We start from the raw sequence: 18,743 nt of genomic DNA, 5'->3' as shown, positions 1-18,743 counted from the left end.
TCCCTTTCATGCACAAGGCCCTGGGTTCAATCCCCAGCACCATAAAAAAAAAGTATCTTATTGAACGGTTCACATCACTACCATATGTGAAAACCACCTATTTTAACTCATTAAAATTTTTGTGAAGTTAAATACTGTGTCATAAATCATATTGTTTATGTGATGTGTATTTATTCATTTTTGCTTCAGGAACCATTGACATTAAGGGATGTGGTCATTGATTTTTCAGAAGAGGAATGGAAATGCCTGGACTCTTCTCAGCAGACTTTATATGGAGATGTGATGTTAGAGATCTTTAGACACCTACGCTTTATTGGTGAGCCTAAATTTTATTCAGAACTTCTAATTCAAAACCAATACTTAATTTTTTAACTGTATAGTGTATCTTATGCCAGCTTCTATTTTGCATGAAAAAGTTTTAGTTTCTTGTTTTTTAGGACAAAGATTGGGCATTTGTTTTTGTAGAAAAGAAAGTGTTAAATATTTTTCTTTATCTTTAACTTATCATTTCTAATTAGTGCTTACAATGTAGAGAATAAAAATGGTTTCAAATTATTTTCGTGTTTTTGTCTGAAAAAGTGATTTGGAAAATAATTGTGTAGAATATTAAGGGTGTTTTCTCTTTATTTTTTTCTATGGAAGAAAATATTAAAAAGCCTTCTGTAGTTATCAAGAAAATAACAAAATGTGACATACTCCATTTTCCATCAAAAACATCTTGCTCTCTGTAAGTTATCCTTGGTCACCTTTCTTTCCCCCAAAGAAATAACCTTGGAATTTGAAGAGAAAATTGACAGCAGACATATATCAAAGTGGGTAGAAATCAATGAAGCAAAGAATACAGATAAGAGGTTCAAATGTCAAAGAGGAATTCACATTTAAAAATGTTAATTGATAAGCTAAAATCTGACACAAAAAATTAATTTTTTCAAACCTAGGTTTATTTCTGTTGCAATAATTAAAGAGCATTGCATGCTCTATGTTTATCATGCATATGAATTATTTAAGCTCCTTTTTGTTCTCCAGTGATCTTCCTACATTCAAATACACAAAGCATTGTTTAAAAAAAAAAAAGACAGAGTCAAGAGGCAGGAAAGGTGGGATAATGGCAAGGAGGCCAAGCTGCCTCATATTAATAGGTTAATTTAGTTCATTGACATCACTACTACATATTGTTCATTTTATTACTAGGGAGATTACCAACTTAGCAACATTATGCACCTTATTCCTCAGTTGTATACTAAGTTGTAATGTGCAATGTTAGGAATTTTGTGTAGCTCTCAAGAAAGTCCATTGTATAAACTTACTGTTATGTATACAGTTTTAGGCTCAGTGAAACATTGTGCTTATCTATAAAGAGAGTTCTTTTATTCCCAGGAGCTGTGTGCCAGAGATAATATTTGAGGCTGATAACACTCTAGTGAAGAGCATTTTCAAGCAGGGAATTGACATAGCACCTTGACATTGCACATGCATTTTTTTTAATTATTTTTCTGCCATGTAATAAATAGCAGTATTTCATAATACCTGCTCCTAATGGTTATGTAAGTATAGCTGATCAATATGGTTTAAAGAAGAATTTTCAGGGCTGGGGCTGTAGTTTAGTGGCAGAGGGCTTTCCTCGCATGTGTGCAGTACTGTGTTTGATCCTTAGCACTACATAAAAATAAACAGATATAATAAATGCATTCTGTCCACCTATCACTACAAAAAAAGTAAAAAGAAATATTTTTATTGTAATACAATTATCCAGAATTTTGTGGGTTACATTTTTCTAATTCTTTTTTTTTTTTTTTTGAGTTTCACTCTATAGAGAGCTTCAGTGTTGTTCATTAGGTTTTCTCACATTCGTGATATTGTTTTTATTTCTATACCTATATGTTATAATTGAACAGAAATTATCATGATTTGTCACCTTAGGAAAACATTAGTTGAAGTTAAACTGCACGTGAACCATGTTCCAATTTTCAATCAAGTTTTCTATGATTTTTTTACATGTATAAATATTAACCCTTTTTATATATGATTTTATATAGTACATTAATTGTTTCTACTCAGTTCTTGTGCTTAATCATATAATGTACTTAAATTTATATATTTATACACACACACACACACACACACACAGTGGATTGAACTCTTATAATACTGAGGTACATCATCATGCCCTTTGACTTTTAGTTTACAATCGACTCTTGCTAAGTGGCTGAAGCTGAAATTCTATTTCCATGCCTCAGCCTTTCTTCCAAGTTGCTAGAATTAATGGCATATTCATTATCTCTCTATATATGAATCTGTTATTTTGTCTAGGAGTAAGACTTAGTATTTTAAAGGTACCATAAAGATGTTTCCAATTTTGTTTATCATTTATGTATTTGTCAAATTTTTAATTTTGATAAAAACTGTATACTGTATAACTTTCCAGAACTTACTGTCATATATTTTGAAGTTACTGCTCAGTAGTATTCATATAAATTGTTTTGTAAGATTTTTTTTTTCTAGAATGTGTGTATCACATAAAAAGTAAGTTTATTTTTCCTCCAAACAAGTGATTCTTTGTCTCACCTTTTCATCCCTGATGCCATTCTTTTTGGTGTCTATATTTGGCTACAGTAGATATCTCTCATACATAGAGTTACCTGGTATTTGGTTTTTTTATTGGTATTACTATTTCACTTATTATACTATCTTAAAAATTGATCCTTGTAAATATTATACAATTTCTTATCTTTGTAAAATTTTAAAAGTTTTCATATTTCAAATGACCTACATGTAGTCATGTGAAATGTAATTTGATTGGTTTGCCACATTGGTCTCTATTGAATGTTGTTTTAATGAGAATAGATCTGTAAATATATTTTGATTTGACCATCAAGTTGAGGGCTAATTGATATGCTTTTAGTTTTATTACTCATGTCTTCCTCATTTAACCTCAAGTTAAAATGCTCTATTGAATATTGTAACTTTTATTGTATTTATATAAGGAAGCATTTTTTTTTATTTTAATATGTGTAGTTATGTATGTACCCAGGATATTCCATAGAATTGTTCAAATAGCTTATTTTGTACATGCAAAAATAATATTGATTTTTTTGATTGGTATTACATGGACTTCATAGATTACTTTGGGTGCTTTCGGCTTTTTTTCTGTAACAGAGGTGTTTACCCTCTGAGCCACATCTACACCCCTTTTTTGGGAAGGTTACTGAGGATTGACCATAGGGGCACTTGCCCACTGAGCTACATCCCAAGCCCCATTTTGTATTTTTTTTAGAAACATGGTCTCCTTCAGTTGCTTACCACCTTGTTTTGATGAGGCTGGATTTGATCTCACAATCCTGCTGACTCCCAAGCTTCTTGAATTAAAAGTGTGTGTTATCATGCCTGGCTGGCAGCTGTTTTATATATCATTTTGTTACAATGTCTAGGTAAGTTGCTTAGGGCCTTGCTTAATTGCTGAATTTGGCTTTAAACTCATATTCATAAATTTTAAATATCACTTTTGCTTTTGATTTCTGTCTTATTATGTTATGTTAGAATGCAACTTTAATATTGTAATATCTGTTAACATTTGTTTTGTGTGTTTAACCTGATTTCTTTGGAATAATATTCCAGAGACTACAGAGAATATTGCCTCTGTAAACCGAAATGGTTTTTAATGTTATTTGAAGGGTTTTTTTTTATTCCTTGGGTAATAATGCAATTCTATTTTTTATTCTTCGCATTAATTGGGGATTGATGTCTTCTATTATTATGTTTTTGCTTTCTATGATGTTGAATTTTGTCTTTTCTTTCTGTAGATGAAAAACATTATTTGAGTTACAAATATAATTCCGTATGATTGTATTCTAAGGATTTGGCATATTTATTTTTATATAATATTCTACTTTGTCTCTTATTTATATAAATATTATCAAAAATTTTGAATGTAATATTTGTTTTATCCTTTTGTTTTTAATCTTTTTGTGACCTTATATCTAAAGAGAATTTTTGCAGATTTAAATCTGACATAGTTAACATATTTTTAAGTTTAATCTTGTTGGTCATATTGTGCTTTGATTAGTTTTTTTTTTTTCAAAATTGTTTATTGATATTGAAATTAGTGATGAGGAAAACTTCTATAGTTATCAAATTTTGTTGATATTTTAATATTTTTTTCTACTATTAAAATATGCCTTAATGCATAGCTCATACATTTTTATGGTGATAATTTACTTTTTTCTATTTTTTTATCCTTGATGTTTATTTTGTCATTACTTTGTAATTATTTAAGTGCTTAAAAAATGTAGAATGAATTGGAAATTACATTCTTGTATTCTTAAATGAATATACAACCAGTGTAACTCCACATAATTTACCACCAAAAGAATAGATTGTTATAATTTATGAATGTATGATATATGAAGATACATTCTACTGTCATGTATAACTAAAGGAAAATTAATGAAAAAAATAAAGTACTTAGTTTGCACTACATTTTAATCTGAATTTATTGATTTTCTAAAACAATCAATTTCTTTACATGTGTTGCCATGATTTGTTATTGATGTCACACCTGCTTTTCTAATTTATACTAATTAGCAAATATTTATGATAATTTTTATGCTTTAGTTTTCCACATTCTATTGTAGAATGAAATGTTTTACATACAACAATGAAAGTATAATAAAATATATATTTGTATATATTTTTCTTTTCCACACGAGCTTTCAAATTTTATATGATTTCTGTTGTGCAGAATATTTTATTGCAAATATTCCACTGATTATTTCTCTTACAGCAGGTCAAGAAGTAAAGCAATTTTTGAATATTTTCATATCTTTAAAGATGTATTTTTCATAAAGTTCAAAAAAATGATTTTGGTAGATAAAGTATTCTAGGTTCATATTTTCTTTTTCTTTCAACATACATACCTATAAATCCCAATTCCTTTCTGGAAGTCTTCTGAAAAGAAATCAACTGTTAATCATAAAAGAATATCTTTGTAAATAAAATTTCTCTTTTTATATCTTTTGATATCAATTATTTTTTGAAGAGTTTTAAAAGTTTGGTTATAAATTTACTAACTTTATTTATTTATTTATTTATTTAGAATTCAAATCAGAGGCACTCAACCATTGAGTTACAACACTGTCACTATTGTGTATTTCACTTAGAGACAGGTTCTCACTGAGGTGCTTACTGCCTCGTCATTGCCAAGTCTGTCTTTAAACTCCTGATCCTCCTGTCTCACCCTCCCCAGATGCTGGGGTTAATGTTATGCACAACTGTGTCTAACACTAACTGTGTCTTTTAATTAATTCTAGCATTTGATATATTTTATTACTCAAATTTTCAATTCATGAGACTGTGTGTGTGTCGGGGGAGGGGGGCTGGGAATCAAGCCCAGCCTTTTGCATGTGAGTCAAGCAATCTACCATCTAAAATGTATCCCCAGCCTGAGACACTTTTAAATGAATATTTCTAGTATATAATTTCTACTTTTTCTGTTCCTATTTTTCTGAATTTATTTTCAATTTTCTACATTTTTATTTAGTTTAATAAATGTCTTTCAAGAGGTTATTGGGCATTGCTTAGATAATTAACAACATCAATTTTCCAACTCTCAACTTTTGGTTTGCTTGAGTAGATTATACCCTTTATTCTGTGAGCTATTATTTTCACTGAGATTTTTCTATTTAAAATATGTTAAACTAAATCATCGTAGTCATTTTGGAAAATATTTGGAAGTTACAATGTAAACAAAAACAGGTCATGTGCAATGATATATAAATGTAATTCCATATAATTGGGAATCTACGGCAGTGGAATGCCAGGTTGAAATAAATTTTAGCATTGTTGTAATAAACTGTCTCAAAAAAAGTATAAACATAGAAAGGTCTATGGATGTATTTTAGTGATAGAATATCACTGTGTTTAATCCTAAGAAATACTTCCCCAAAAGATAAAAAGAAAAAAAAAACTAAATAAGAGATTTATTTTCTGCAACATTTGAGTCACAGGTGGAGTTCAAATATGTTGAAGTGAAGGGCTTTGATTATGATATCAGTCAGTTTGAATGTTGTCATCATCTGTGTTGCTACAAATTCTTAAGATGATTTTCAAAGTTCTCATAGCATTTGTCAACATATTATAGTAAATTCTGTATATTTCTTGAGTAATAATGGCTTTAAATTATTCTGTTCTGGTGCTATTCCCCTCCCCCATCTTGATAAGTTTATATATTTGCAGAGTCTATTCCCCATAGTGTCATAAGTGGAATAACTTGCTATTTTAATTTATTTCAGGTATGACTTCTAATCCAAACCAAGAATTTTCAGAAGAAGAAGAAATAAAATATTTTGTGCAAAACTTGATAAAGAGCAGGTATGGATACCAAGAGAGTTATATACTTTATTTTAAACAAGAAATAGAAATGAAAAGGGGGGAAAGTTCAAAATTTTTTTAATAAAGAGAAAAAAAAATAATGAAAATTTTTTATACACAAAATTACAAATTAATCAGGTTACATTATTACAAACATCTCAGAAGACTGACTCCTCAACTTGTGACAGCCACTTTTTGTTTGGTTAAAATTTTTAAGTACATTATTGTAATTTTAAAATATTCTGTATAAAACCACTACAATGCACAGTATATTCAAATGCAAAAACATGTATCAACCTACATATGCATTCAATGTTTACAGGTCATTATAAAGCTGAGTCTTTAAAATACCTTCAGGAAAGTAAAGACTCAACCAGTTTTGGAAGCTTTAGAAATAAAACTAGAATAGAAATGGGCATTTTAGTGAAAAAAATCTAAACAGTAATAAAATGCTTATTAATCAGTTATGTTTTAACTTTTAATAATCTCTATGTGATTGCACATTAGATAAAAGTCTACAGATCACTAATACAAAATTGCAATATTCTAATCTGTTTTATGAAGTTATAACAAGATGATTTTCTACACAATATAGACAAATTGTCTCATCATTTAAACACCTGTATAGTATTTTTACTTAGAGACAAGAAAAATATTCAGATTAAGGAGAAACGGAAATGCTGCAATAAGCCTCACTAGGACTTTCTGTTGAAAAGAACTATTGATTAATTGAATATGTTTAAGGTGAAAGTTTGGTAGCCATTGCTTTTTAAATGCATTAATAATTAATAAAAGAGAAGAGAAGCAGGATGTCCTTCTAAAACACATCAAATAAGCATACAGCTCCTCTGTCATGTACAGCAATTGAAACAAAGGAAAGACTCAGGAACTTCTAGCACAGTCTCCCAGAAAACCCAAAGCCCAAATGGCATGCAGGAATGCATCACACCTCAAAAGCAGACATGGGGGTCTTATGAGAACAATGTAAGACTTCTGACACTCTTCTGGGCTCATACTGAGGATTAGAAAATATGCCTGGTGCATAAGCAGTAGGGAAGGTGTGGGGCTAATGAAGAACAATGAAGGACTAAAGCTTGTAATTGTAAAACTTTTAAGACAATTAAAACAGCCACATTGGTGAGGTAAGACCACCTTTGAATGTGGCATGTCTTACCATGAAATTTCTCCTCCTTAGGAAACAAAGATCTATAATGTCTTTGTCAATCCATGATTCTGTCTACTGTTTCAGGATACCATTTTTGTAGACCCTTCTTCCTGAAACTTGATGGTTTGAGTCAAGGTTTCTTGTAAATATTTATAATTTTAATTCAACTTGAAGCACTCTTTGTGTCGTTACCTATCTATTCATGACTTACAAGTTAGCATAATCACTCCATGTCATGGGACCTCAAGCATTCCACCTGAGTCATTTCCTTCTTGGAAAGTGATGTGCCACCTGAAAGTATGAATATCTGAAATAAATAAATAAAGGAATATGACACAAGGCCATAACTTATGATAAAAGAGGTAAAGCACCTTATAGATTCTCTATACCACATAGATCTAAAGAAAGATGACTAGATAATTTTTCCATTCTTTATTTAAGGGAGTGTACATCAAAGGTAGGAATAAAATTTCAACAGTAAAATTCTTTCTTTAGACATGTAGATTGACATTTTAGCAAGTCTCACCCATCTCTATGATGCTGTGGCTATGTGGCTTCAATGGATGATACCATCTCCAGGGCCATGCTGAATTTAGACAAAACTAGGTAGTATATAACATGTATTGGATAGTCTCAAACAAGCTGGATTTCAACTGTGAGTTCCCAGATATCAGTCTTTTTCTCCTAATGGATTACATGCTTTAAAAAAAAAAAAAAATTCACACAGAGTTCATAGATATCTTTCAGCAGATCCATCTGACATGCACTGCTTCATCTTTCATATCAACAGGCATTTTGACCAGTCTCCAAGTGAATACCCAAAATATCTATGCATTCTGTGGTTGTGGGTGGAATGAGAAAAACTTTCCAAGTGTAAGATCCAGAGACTTCCTGGATCCTATACATGTCCCCAGTGAACTAAATCTCAGGCCATAGCACTACTCATCTGTGCATCTCAAGGAATATGTTTTCAACAAATCCAAAGTATTTTCTGATATCAGTGAGCTAGTTACATAGAAAGAATTTTAACAACACGCTCAGTGATATATATTTTTGCTGGAAAATTGAGCAGCCCAGCTCAGATACAGTTTGGTCTTTGGTTAATGAAAATGTTCTGGCACATAAGTGCCATGTTTATGTTCCAGTGCCTGCAGGAATACCCGCAAATTAAAATCAAACAGGAGTGTGTTTGAGGCAAGTTGGAACTGTAGGAATATGGGGCATTGGCTAAGCTGGAAAGAGACATCAACACATATGGCAGTCATATCTGAGGACTCATGTGTGCTTTTAAATATATTTGTACAGCATTTTGTAATTATACCCTTCCTCTAAAAGATACAAAATTTTCTATGTAGTCAATTTCATTCTTCAGTTAGTGGAATAATTTGAAATGCACCATTTTGTAAATTTCCACAAATATTTCTGTTCAGGACCTATAGACAATCTCTACCGAAAGTAATCAGCAGTATGTTAGATTTGGTTTAAAACAATATAAATTCTGTGAAAGTCATTAAAATTTCCCTTTTTTTTAAATCCTAGAAAACACCCATGTGATCAGTTAAAAGAGCTTTACAATGATAAAAGTGAAAAAGTTTTTAATCCATGCCCAAAATTTATTTATCCAAGCTTTCATAATCAAGAGACAAATTACAGATATAAGGTATGTAAAAGCATTTTTAATAAAACTAGAAGAATTCATGAACTCCAGAGAATTAATTTTGGTGGGAAACCCTACAAGTTTAAAAAATATGTAAAAGCATTTAAAGATCCCTCAATTGTTTATCAGAGCAGTGATAAATCCTCCATAAGTAAAGAATGTGAAAACTATTTTACTCAAATTCCATCCATTACTAAAAACCATAGGCTTTACAATGAAGATATACCCTACAAATTGAAGAATTGTGAAAATGTCTTTAAGTGTTGCTCAAACCTTTTTAAACACTACAGTAATCATACTGGAGAGAAAATCTGGAAATGTAAAGAAAGTGTCAAAGTTTTTAATCAAAACTCACACCTTACTGAACACCAGAAAATTTATACTGGAGAAAAGCCATATAAATGTACAGAATGTGGCAAAGCTTTTAATCGAAAATCACACCTTACTCAACACCAGAGAATTCATACTGGAGAAAAGCCATACAAATGTAAAGAATGTGGCAAGGCTTTTAATAAAAAATCAGGCCTTACTAAACACCAGAGAATTCATATTGGAGAAAAGCCATACAAGTGTAAAGAATGTGGCAAAGCTTTTAATTATAAACTAAGCCTTACTCAACACCAGAGATTTCATACTGGAGAAAAGCCATACAAATGTGAAGAATGTGGCAAGGCTTTGAATTCAAAATATTACCTTAGTGAACACCAGAGAATCCATACTGGAGAAATGCCGTGCAAATGTATAGAATGTGGCAAGGCTTTTAATCAAAAATCACACCTTACTCAACACCAGAGAATTCATACTGGAGAAAAGCCATACAAATGTAAAGAATGTGGCAAGGGTTTTAATCTAAAATCAGGCCTTACTCAGCACCAGAGAATTCATACTGGAGAAAAGCCATACAAGTGTAAAGAATGTGGCAAAGCTTTTAATTATAAACTAAGCCTTACTCAACACCAGAGAATTCATGCTGGTGAAAAGCCATACAAATGTACAGAATGTGGCAAAGCTTTTAATCAAAAATCACACCTTACTCAACACCAGAGAATTCATGCTGGAGAAAAGCCATACAAATGTAAAGAATGTGGCAAAGCTTTTAATTATAGACTAAGCCTTACTCAACACCAGAGAATTCATACTGGAGAAAAGCCATACAAATGTACAGAATGTGGCAAAGCTTTTAATCAAAAATCACAACTTACTGAACACCAGAGACTTCACACTGGAGAAAAGCCATACAAGTGTAAAGAATGTGGCAAGGCTTTTAATCGAAAATCACACCTTACTCGACACCAGAGAATTCATACTGGTGAAAAGCCATACAAATGTAAAGAATGTGGCAAAGCTTTTAATTATAAACTGTGTCTTACTCAACATCAGAGAATTCATACTGGAGAAAAGCCATACAAATGTACAGAATGTGGCAAAGCTTTTAATCAAAAATCACAACTTACTGAACACCAGAGACGTCACACTGGAGAAATGCCATACAAATGTAAAGAATGTGGCAAGGCTTTTAATCGAAAATCACACCTTACTGAACACCAGAGAATTCACACTGGAGAAAAGCCATACAAATGTAGAGAATGTGGCAAGGCTTTTAATTCAAAATATTACCTAAGTGAACACCAGAGAATCCATACTGGAGAAATGCCATACAAATGTAAAGAATGTGGCAAGGCTTTTAATAAAAAATCACGCCTTACTAAACACCAGAGAATTCATACTGGAGAAATTCCATACAAATGTAAAGTATGTGGCAAAGCTTTTAATTATAAACTAAGCCTTACTCGACACCAGAGATTTCATACTGGAGAAAAGCCATACAAATGTGAAGAATGTGGCAAGGCTTTGAATTCAAAATATTACCTTAGTGAACACCAGAGAATCCATACTGGAGAAATGCCGTGCAAATGTATAGAATGTGGCAAGGCTTTTAATCAAAAATCACACCTTACTCAACACCAGAGAATTCATACTGGAGAAAAGCCATACAAATGTAAAGAATGTGGCAAGGGTTTTAATCTAAAATCAGGCCTTACTCAGCACCAGAGAATTCATACTGGAGAAAAGCCATACAAGTGTAAAGAATGTGGCAAAGCTTTTAATCAAAAATCACACCTTACTCAACACCAGAGAATTCATGCTGGAGAAAAGCCATACAAATGTACAGAATGTGGCAAAGCTTTTAATCAAAAATCATACCTTACTCAACACCAGAGAATTCATGCTGGAGAAAAGCCATACAAATGTAAAGAATGTGGCAAAGCTTTTAATTATAGACTAAGCCTTACTCAACACCAGAGAATTCATACTGGAGAAAAGCCATACAAATGTACAGAATGTGGCAAAGCTTTTAATCAAAAATCACAACTTACTGAACACCAGAGACTTCACACTGGAGAAAAGCCATACAAGTGTAAAGAATGTGGCAAGGCTTTTAATCGAAAATCACACCTTACTCGACACCAGAGAATTCATACTGGTGAAAAGCCATACAAATGTAAAGAATGTGGCAAAGCTTTTAATTATAAACTGTGTCTTACTCAACACCAGAGAATTCATACTGGAGAAAAGCCATACAAATGTACAGAATGTGGCAAAGCTTTTAATCAAAAATCACAACTTACTGAACACCAGAGACGTCACACTGGAGAAATGCCATACAAATGTAAAGAATGTGGCAAGGCTTTTAATCGAAAATCACACCTTACTGAACACCAGAGAATTCACACTGGAGAAAAGCCATACAAATGTAGAGAATGTGGCAAGGCTTTTAATTCAAAATATTACCTAAGTGAACACCAGAGAATCCATACTGGAGAAATGCCATACAAATGTAAAGAATGTGGCAAGGCTTTTAATAAAAAATCACGCCTTACTAAACACCAGAGAATTCATACTGGAGAAATTCCATACAAATGTAAAGTATGTGGCATAGCTTTTAATTATAGACTAAGCCTTTCTCAACACCAGAGAATTCATACTGGCGAAAAGCCATACAAATGTACAGAATGTGGCAAAGCTTTTAATCGAAAATCACAACTTACTGAACACCAGAGACTTCACTCTGGAGAAATGCCATATGAATGTAAAGAATGTGGCAAAGCTTTTAATCGAAAATCACACCTTACTAAACACCAGAGAATTCATACTGGAGAAAAGCCATACAAATGTAGAGAATGTGACAAGAGTTTTAATCTAAAATCACACCTTACTCGACACCAGATAATTCATCCTGGAGAAAAGCCATAGAAATGTAAAGAATGTGGCAAAGCTTTTAATTATAGACTGTGCCTTACTCAACACCAGAGAATTCATACTGGAGAAAAGCCATACAAATGTAAAGAATGTGGCAATGCTTTTATTCAAAAATCACATCTTACTGGACAGCAGAAAATTCATACTGGAAAAAGCCATACAATTGTAAAGAATGTGGCAAAGCTTTTAATAAAAGATTATCCCTTACGCAACACCAGAGAATTCATACTGGGGAGACACCATACAAATATTAATGTTGTAAAGCTTCTCATTGAGAGTCACTCCTTAGTCAACACCAGAGACTTTGTATAGGAGAAAAGCCATACAAATGAAAAGAATGTGGCAAAGTTTTTAACCCAAAATCATACATTATTTGACACCAGAGAATTAATACTGGGGAAAAGCCATACTATTGTAAAGAATAAGGAAAAGCTCTTTATCAAAGATCACACATTTCTCAACACCAGAGAATTCATACTTGGGAGAAACCGTACAAATACAAAGAATGTGGCAAAGCTATTTTATTATGAAAAGTATTGTTGTTAGCCAAATATTCATACTGGACAAGGGCCATGTCAATATTATGAATGTGGCAAAGTTTTAAGTGTGCTTCAATTGTTAACAAGAAATAGGTCATTCATACTTGAGTCAATTCTCACAAATCTAAAGACTGTAAAAGTCATTTGTTGTAAGATCACACCTCATTGGTCACCAGAAACACTGTTCAAGTACTCAGGGCTCAGGACATCCCCACTTCATAGATGAGGAAAACAGAACTCAGAGGGGGTTAAAATTCCTGTCGAAGGCCACTGGCCTTGAAAGTGGTAGACCTGAATATAAAGACAAATCCAGACTGTTTTGAATCAGTCTTGACCTCCCAGCTCAAGGCTAGTCTCTATCAAGTACAAGAAGCTTTTCATTGACATAAAGGAGGAAGAGGGGTAGCAGGAAAGATAAAGATTCCCTGACAGAACTTCACATAAGCCCTGTACTGTTAAGTTTGTTCCTGAGTTTGTGAGGATTCCTGCCTACTGATACCTTCTAGTGATTAATACATATATATATATTTTCCCACATCACCTTTGAAGTTTTGGCATTACTATTGTTTTTTGTTCACTTATTTTTCTTAAGTCAACTTGCCTGTTATACTTACAGAAATGTCCTCAAAACCTTAAGTGTTTGTGGCAGTTTTAAATCAAAATGAGTAATGTTTGCCTCAAATAAAAAAATAGTTTTAAAATTTGATAAAAGTATTAAATGAATGGCTAGCCATTTGTTCACCATTTAATATCATCCCAAAACTGAGGTGGGGTCTTCAGAATCAACTTCTAAAATTAGAGCTACCAGGTCACACCAGAACACAAATGAACCCTATGCTCCTCCTCCACATGCAGTTTTCCATTCCTGCAATTTCCTCTGCACTCTAAGAGCCAGTCTAAGGAAGTACCAGCTCCTCTAAACCAGGATGCCATGTTATCCTACCCAAAATGTGGCCAAGTCTCCACACCTTTTCCTCAGGCTCTAGGTCCTGGCCACTGCAACCCTAGTTTCTGAACACATAGTTTTATAGGTGTATAAATTTATTCAGGGGCCTTGGTTTCTTCTAGCACTATTTGGCCTGAACATTGTATCATGTTATAATTCCCATTTTACCTTTAGTGTGATTATTGCTTTAAGCGCCCAGGGAAGAAGTCACCAGGTTTGCACAGTGTATCCAGGAAGCCCGGCAGTGCTAGGCCATACACATATTTGCCCACTTTTCTTCTGCCTACCTGCTGCACAGATGTCTGTCTTAGACCAAATTTCAGGGGAAGACACAGAGGCCACAAACCCCAAAATCAAGGAGGGCCTTTGAGAGTAAGAACAAATACCAGTCACTGTGAAGAGAAAAAAATCAGTCCTCAGGGACCTGGTTTAACTATCTTGCAAAAACAGCTGTGATAGAGCTGTATTTGATCAATATCCCCTGATTCCTTGCACAAGGTTTTCTTTTATTCAACTGTGATTATTTCTATCACAAATGACATTGATCTCCTTTCTCTAAGGATAGAATGTGAAAACTTCTCCTTCTAAAATTGTTTAGTCTCTGTGGAACAGCCATGTAGACATAATGACTTTCTCTCACCTAGCAGATGAACCACATTACATCCTAGTAGCTAATGATCCTATACAAATAGAAATTTAAAAAAAAATACTTGAAAAAACAAAAGAATCTAAAGAACCCCACCACACCTTGCCCTCATCCTGAAGACTCCAAAACTTTTTATCCTGTGGGTGGAAAAGGCTTCATGTGACTGCTTAAACCAGAAGGCTGCACATAAAGGACATTTCCTCTGTCTCAGAAATCAATATGAAGTCATTGTGTCTTCAAGAAGGCAGGTTGTGGCTTTTCTTTCACAGTTGGCCACTTAGATCCCTTCTGCTCAGCCCTGTTTCACAACTGGGTTTAAGTCTGGCTCTTCTCTCAGTTTGGTAAGGGCCATCCTTAGGGGGTCAATGCATCCCATCTATTCAAACTCAGTACAACTACACCAGAAAGACAGCTGAGTACGGGTGAGAGACACAAAGAGTCTAAGGAGTAGAGGTCGAAACAATTAAAGGACAGATATTCTCCCAAACACCTAGAATTCCAAGAAAGTGTGATCTTGTTGAAAAGGGATGGGAGAGAACAGAAATCATTCCCCAACCAAGAATACTTTCTCTACACTCACTTCTTGTTTTATTATTTGGGGTAAAATGTTTATATTTTACAGATTATTTTTTGAATAGCTAAAAATTATAAGGAACCTAATCATCCAAGATAGCAATATGGCTGAGTATCTATGGTGCAGCTCTTCTAAAGGCTCTTATGCAGACCTAAGAATAATGGTTTAAAAATATGGATGGTTTAATTCAGATAATGTGCATATGTAAAAAAAAATAGTTAATTGCATGTGTGATGAGATTACTACTGTGCTAGGTGATGCTACATTTCTTGAGCAAAGTATTTCAACCCATATACAACTATAGTGCACCTAGTGAACTTCTGGACTAGTGCATTCAAATATAGAAAGATATGACCCAAGTCTACTCCCTGTTACCACTCAGTGCCTCAGAGTGGCCTGGAATACCCAACTCCAGCCTGCATGCCCTAAACAGCTGTCCCTAAGAATTTATGCTAGGAAGCTCATCCAGGTGCCTAACCTGTCCTGCTTCATAGGAGGTGCCATACCAAGAAGAATGACACTGTATTTTGCAGAGTGCATGTGGTCTTGAGGATTATTATTTTTTTAATTTTAAGGCTTAGAATGGACATTCCAATGAGAATGGATGTGTTTGTGTTGCTTGGGGGTTGAGCTCTGACCCTGACCTCAGGGGGTATACAATTACATCTTGCTCCTTTTCAGTATTGTAAGAGAACTCAAGGTTACTAGTACCTGCCATGTGCCACAGCCACAGTTCTCTGTGTCTGTTTTTCTGTCTCTCTTGTTGCTGCTCATTTTGCCAGCAGAATCACAAAGGGAGTTCCTTCATCAGCTCTGTGTAAGGCCATAGTTTGACATGCTGCTTGTTTACACTTGGATAAAACTAGAGCTGTGGTCCCCTTCCTTGTTGGGACTGCTACCTCTACTGGCCAGAAAATACAAGGGTAGTGTGGGTCATGTCTGCCATGACCAAGAGTCTGTTCCAGCATTATGCTCAGCTCCTGGACCAAATTGCCCCAAAAGGCTTGCTGCATTAATTTAACCTTGAAAATTCAAGAAGATACTTACCTCAAGTTTTTACTTCCAGAGATACATGGCACACCATAGCTGGGAGCATATTGGGCACATTGCTACCAGTCTAAGCTTGGCTTAGCTAAGGAACTGGTCTTTGGGGAAATAACCCATCTCTCTCCCCAAGATCTGAGGACCAAGCCTGGTTTTCATTCACCTACACTTCATTGGGAAAGGTGTGTTTTTTGGCCCCAATATGTTTCATTCCTTTCTTGCTCCCTTCTCCCTTTTCCCTTCTCTACACATATGTATTTTTTTCTCATAATCATGGGCAAGACAACTGTGTACAAGTCATTCCTGGACTCATGGTCATGTGCCTTAACCTCCCCAGTCAATCTTTCAAGTGAAATCTTGTCCCCACTTCATAATTAAAGCAAAACTGGTCCCCAGAATACAATGGATGTTGTTACTGAGAAGCAAAAGTGAAAAACACTGAGAAGGCAACATCTCTAGCAATTAGAAAAATGCAAATTAAAACTAAATACCATCTCATACTAACTATGATGTCAATTATCAAGAATATAAGTAAAACCAAATTTTGGTGAGGATGTGGAAATGCAAATCAAAACCACCCTAAGATACCATCTCACTCCAGTAAGATTGGCAGCCATTATGAAGTCAAAAAACAATAAGTGCTGGCGAGGATGTGGGGAAAAGGGTACACTTATGCATTGTTGGTGGGACTGCAAATTGGTGCAGCCAATTTGGAAAGCAGTATGGAGATTTCTTGGAAAGCTGGGAATGGAACCACCATTTGACCCAGCTATTCCCCTTCTCGGTCTATTCCCTAAAGACCTAAAAAGAGTATGCTACAGGGACACTGCTACATCGATGTTCATAGCAGCACAATTGACAATAGCAAGACTGTGGAACTAACCTAGATGCCCTTCAATAGACGAATGGATAAAAAAAAAACGTGGCATTTATACACAATGGAGTATTACTCTGCATTAAAAAATGAAAAAATCATAGAATTTGGTGGGAAATGGATGGCATTATAGCAGATTATGCTAAGCGAAGCTAGCCAAGCCCTAAAAAACAAATGCCAAATGTCTTCTTTGATATAAGGAGAGTAACTAAGAACAGACTAGGGAAGAAGAGCACGAGAAGAAGACCAACATTAAACAAGGATGAGAGGGGGGAGGGAAAGGGAGAGAGAAGGGAAATTGCATGGAAATGGAAGGAGACCCTCAGGGTTATACAAAATTACATACAAGAGGAAGTGAGGGGAAAGGGAAAAACAATACAAGGGGGAGGAATGAATTACAGTAGTGGGGGTAGAGAGAGAAGAGGGGAGGGGAGGAGAGGGGAGGGGGGATAGTAGAGGATAGGAAAGGCAGCGGAATACAACAGACATGAGTATATCGATATGTAAATCAATGGAAGTGTAACTGATGTGATTCTGCAAGGTGTATATGGGGTAAAATTGGAGTTCATAACCCGCTTGAATCAAAATGTGAAATATGATATATCAAGAACTATGTAATGTTTTGAACAACCAACAATTAAAAAAAAGAATATAAGTAAAAGCAAATTTTGGTGAGGATGTGGGGGAAAGAAAACACTCAAAAATTGTGGTGAGACTTCAAATTTGTGTAACCTCTGTGGAATGCAGTATGCAGATTTAAAAAAAAAACACTAGGAATTTTGAACCAATTATCACATTCCTTGGCATATATACAAAGGAATTAATATCAGCATACTACAGTGACACAGCCACACCAATGTTTTTAGCAACCCAATTCACAATTGCTAAGCTATGGGACCAAGCTAGATGCCCATCAACAGATAATGAATAGAGAAATTGTTGTATATATACACACAATAAAATATTACTCAGCCGTAAAGAAGAATGACTCTATGACATTGCCAGTAAATAAATGGATATGGAGATTGATATGCTAAGTGAAAAAAGAGAATCCAAAAAAAAAACAATAGGTGAAATCTTTTTGCTGACATGTCCAGGCTAAACCACAATAATTGAGGGAGAGAAAGAGGAGAGTAGATTATCCAAAGAAGCATTCAAGAAAGATAGAATAGATAGGAATATAAATGACAGAAGAATGAATGTAACATACCTTAGGTTGTATGCAAATAAAAATACATAAATAAATTCCACCATCATATCCACCCACAGCAATGAGATTCAGAATTAGAATAATTATAAATGAACACAATACCTTTATTTATTTTATTTATTTTTTGTGGTGCTGAGGATTGAATGCAGTTCTTCACATATGTCTGGCAATTATGAATCATAAATAGGAATTCCTATGCTTGTTTAATTTTACCAAAATAAATTCTATGACATATTTAAGAAGAACAACTAAAATAACGTAAATTTAAAAATAACGCATAGGAACATAGGAATAAATTGATAGCATCATTGTCTGATAATGAAATGTCTTTAGGTTTATTCCAGAATTTTCTGAGTCTCTCCCCAAGTGGAGCATGCAAAGGTGTTCAGTCCTGAAAATGAGGTAGAAGTTCAGAATGCTGCAAAGGGGAGCAGAAGGGACTGCACCCCTGTTGCATTGAT

At 34.0% G+C, this 18,743-nt stretch overlaps 1 protein-coding gene and 1 long non-coding RNA gene across 5 annotated transcripts; both read left to right on the top strand.

The window, feature by feature from the left end:
• Positions 1–230: 230 nt before the first annotated feature.
• On the top strand, positions 231–9,157 carry LOC144249786 (uncharacterized). The gene is made up of 3 exons (XR_013342306.1): positions 231–316; positions 6,288–6,366; positions 9,071–9,157. It is a non-coding gene; the product is annotated as an uncharacterized LOC144249786 (long non-coding RNA).
• Positions 9,158–9,912: 755 nt separating this feature from the next.
• On the top strand, positions 9,913–12,471 carry LOC144249784 (uncharacterized). Of its 4 annotated transcripts, XM_077791967.1 has the most exons (3): positions 9,913–11,036; positions 11,121–11,960; positions 12,381–12,471. In XM_077791967.1, exons 1-3 carry the CDS (start codon positions 9,915–9,917, stop codon positions 12,441–12,443), a joined length of 2,025 nt encoding a protein of 674 aa, XP_077648093.1. In that variant the 5' UTR covers positions 9,913–9,914; the 3' UTR covers positions 12,444–12,471. The 4 variants fall into 4 exon arrangements, with proteins under 4 accessions (XP_077648093.1, XP_077648092.1, XP_077648091.1 ...); XM_077791966.1 differs by having other exon boundaries at positions 9,913–11,960; positions 12,045–12,471; XM_077791965.1 differs by having other exon boundaries at positions 9,913–12,063; positions 12,148–12,471.
• The last annotated feature ends 6,272 nt before the right edge of the window (positions 12,472–18,743 follow it).

This window comes from Urocitellus parryii, chromosome 12 (genome assembly GCF_045843805.1).
Source record: "Urocitellus parryii isolate mUroPar1 chromosome 12, mUroPar1.hap1, whole genome shotgun sequence".
Classification (NCBI taxonomy): Eukaryota; Metazoa; Chordata; class Mammalia; order Rodentia; family Sciuridae; genus Urocitellus; species Urocitellus parryii.
This window is presented reverse-complemented; position numbering and strand designations above follow the sequence as displayed.

What these genes read in the sequence shown, in the direction of transcription:
- LOC144249784 (XM_077791964.1), top strand. Translation starts at nt 9,915, where the DNA reads ATGCCGTGCAAATGTATAGAATGTGGCAAGGCTTTTAATCAAAAATCA. An exon ending in AAATTCCATACAAATGTAAA is followed by an intron (nt 12,117 to 12,185) that starts GTATGTGGCATA and finishes ACTGGCGAAAAG; the next exon opens with CCATACAAATGTACAGAATG.